At 60.3% G+C, this 3,028-nt stretch overlaps 1 protein-coding gene across 1 annotated transcript in view; it reads right to left on the minus strand.

Moving 5' to 3' along the window:
• Positions 1-3,028, minus strand: part of VWA7 (von Willebrand factor A domain containing 7) — an 8,056-nt gene that overhangs the window by 1,972 nt on the left and 3,056 nt on the right. Inside the window, exons 7-13 of the mRNA XM_006772858.2 lie at positions 2,227-2,339; positions 1,928-2,044; positions 1,254-1,439; positions 715-847; positions 445-597; positions 244-336; positions 5-49 (exon numbers count right to left, since the gene is read on the minus strand). Coding sequence (XP_006772921.2) covers positions 5-49; positions 244-336; positions 445-597; positions 715-847; positions 1,254-1,439; positions 1,928-2,044; positions 2,227-2,339 — 840 coding nt within the window. The remainder of the gene's footprint in view (positions 1-4; positions 50-243; positions 337-444; positions 598-714; positions 848-1,253; positions 1,440-1,927; positions 2,045-2,226; positions 2,340-3,028) is intronic.

Consider the following 3,028-nt stretch of genomic DNA (forward strand, 5'->3'; position numbering starts at 1 on the left):
CCGCCGGGGCGCAGCCCTGTCACCTCAACCAGCAGCTGGGTCCGGAGACCTGCGGCCGGAGGGCGGGGAGAAGTGGTCTGCGGTCAGAACAGGACTGCCCCTGGGAGGACTGGTGGGGCGGTCAGGGGGGCGTCCTGTGCACATTTGCGTAAAACATGTAAATTATAACCCAGTGGAAAGTTAAATAAGAATTTTGTAAGTGTGAAATCGATAAACAAGTTGGGGAGGGGGGTATAGATGCACCTGCAACTGGCTGGGTCAAGGGGTAGAGGCCGGGGTGGGGGCCGTCCTCCACGGGGATCCCAAAGTGGAAGAGGAAGTCCAGCGCCGTCTGAGCTGTGGGGGGAGGGAGTCAGAGACCTTCCCCAGCTGGCTGTGACCCATGTGCTCTCGAGATCTGCAGCTCCCCGCCCCTCCCCTTCCCAGGGATGCCTTCCTCCTCACCTTGCACTCTCACCCGGGTGTTGCCCTCAGCTGTGACCTGGATCTCCCAGGTCCCTGTCCGTGGGGGGTCATTCAAGCTCACCATCCAGAACTGCCCAAAGCGGCGAGTGTGGCCGAGAGAGCCCTGGCCTTCCTCCTGGCCCTGGGAGACCCCTGGGTGGGAGTGGAGAGAAGAGACGGTCACAGGAGACACTCCTTCCCCTTAGCAGATGGCCCCCATCCTCCATTCTCAGTCCTTCCCTCTGCCTTGGCACACGACGACGGAAGTACCTGCAGGGTTCCTGATCCAGAAGCTGCGGACCTCCCCGTGGATCCGGACCGTCACCCTCCGGAGCAGCCCATCCACAGTGAACACCAGCGGCCTCCCAGGCACCACCACAGGGGGTTCCAGGGGCAGGACCACCTTGGAGGGTGGGGAAGAGATAAGGCGTGGAATGAGTGGGAACAAAGACGAGAGAAAGGTGCAGACAGAAAGAAGCGAAGTGACGGTCACCTGGAGGAGATACCGACGAGAAGGCCATGAACCAGGGACAGTTACAGAGCGTGGCAGTTGAGGCGAGGGCTTAAGGAGGAGTCCCTCACTTGTCCCCAGGACAGAACCTTGGAATCCAAGATGGGGGTGGGGGGGACTAACATGGGAGGGGCGGGGTGGATAGCCTGGCTCTCCAGGAAGACAAACTGCCCTTCCCACCGCAACACCTGGCAACACGGCCATGGGAGCCATTCCCTTCCTTCTAGAGGGAAACGTGCAGCGTCACTCACTCCCCAGCGCCGAGCGGAAAGCTCTGTCCCTCCGTCCGTCCGCTCACCAGGTCGGCCGTGCTGTCCCCAACAACAGCTGCCACGTCGCGAATGTGCTGATCTTGGGTGAAGATCACCTCGCCTCCAGAGGCCAGGGCCACCACTTCATAAGGCTCGAAGCGCAGCGGGGACAAGACCTCACGCCGGACGCGGCGCTGACCCCGCGACGGGTCTTCAGTCACCAGGAATGTTACCTGTGCGCAGAGGAGAGGCCAGTACTCGGGCCCACGCGCCATCTCCCGTGGTCAGTGCGGCCTCCATGCTCCCGTCCCCCCAGGGTTCCCGGCTGGTGGTAGGGTCTCCGTCTACCCTCTGGCTGCTACGCAGCGTCTCCCACTGACACACACACACACACACACACACACACACACCCCGTTAGTAGTTGCCACTCCTTGTAACTGTTGCCATATGTCATCCACATAGTGGGTTGTTGGCAGCTAGATCTCCGGGTGTTCAGATGGTTTATTGGGGGCAGGTTCAAATACAAATTCAGTTCATCAAGGGCAGGGCCTCTCACTCGTTAGTTGTGAAGGGACCAGGAAATGTCAGCCTCATTGTCCAGGCTCCCACTTCATGCCGAGGCTGCTTCGACTGCCACGGTGTGGCGTGGCCCTGGTTACGAGACTGTGGGCCTGGGGTCTCCCTGGGAGCTCACACCGGGTTGCCCACTGGCTATGCTCACTCTGCAGCGTCGCTCCTGAGCCAGGGCTTCCACGCGGTGGGTGAGAAAGGCATCCTTGGGGGAGGCGTCCGTGAAGACAAAGATGTCTGAGAGTGGAGGGGTGTGCAGCAGGGCCAGCTGGCAGGGAGGGAATGGCTGGTGTGAAGATGGCGGAGCAGGGAACGGGGTAGAGCAAGGAGAGCCGGAGTGAAGCGAATGGGGCCAGACTCTGGAGGAGGGATGGGGACAGGGTCCCAGGAAGGCTCTCACGCCCCCTGGTGGTGGGGCCTGAAAAGGGGGAGTGGGGCGGGAGGGCAGACCTCCAGGGCTGACAGGCTCATCTCAGGCTCGTCTCCGCCTCCCACGGCCTGGATCTCATTGAGCTGCTGCCAGAAGCTGTCAGGGTCACTGGTGGTAAAGACAGGGCCAAACCCTGGGAGGAGGACAGAGGTGAGAGGTGGAGAGAGTGAGGAGGCCCCCCACGCCCACCCGGCAGGAAGCCGCCGTGCTCCGGGGCTGGGCAGTCCTGACACACCAGCTGCCCTGGTACAGGCAGGGCAGGGCTCGGGCCTCTGCTGGGAAAGTGGGCCTCATTTCCTTAGCAAAGGGGCGCACTTCCTGGGGCCTGGGGGCCTGGGGAGTGTGTGTAAGAAGAAAAAACAGCCGGGCCTTGGTTTCCTCCCTGCAAAGCCACAACAGCAGCGCTCGCCTCAGGGTGCTGGGAGACTAAAGGAACTGGTTTTGTGAATCTTGGAATAGTGCCTTTGACACAGAAGTGGCTGAATTCTTCATTAGTCACTGCCTCATACCTTCATCGAATATGTGAGAAACCCGTACCTGCCAGCTATGAGATTTATGCAGACTTAGACGGCCCTGGGGAAATGCTCAGTCCTACAGGCATTTTACCTGATGATCATTTCAACCCTGGGAGACAGTCAGGATGGAGCTAGCGGGGACCCATTTTATGGATGACGAAACTGTGGCAACGTTTATATGACCAAGCTAAGGACACACAGTGAGATTGGCCCCGGTCAGATTGACTTCCTGTTCAATGCTATGTAACTGTCTGTCTCAGATACTTCAGAGGCCTGCGCCCACCAACACCCCGCCCCCCAGCCCCGC

Source organism: Myotis davidii, unplaced genomic scaffold (assembly GCF_000327345.1).
Source record: "Myotis davidii unplaced genomic scaffold, ASM32734v1 scaffold1006, whole genome shotgun sequence".
NCBI lineage: Eukaryota > Metazoa > Chordata > Mammalia > Chiroptera > Vespertilionidae > Myotis > Myotis davidii.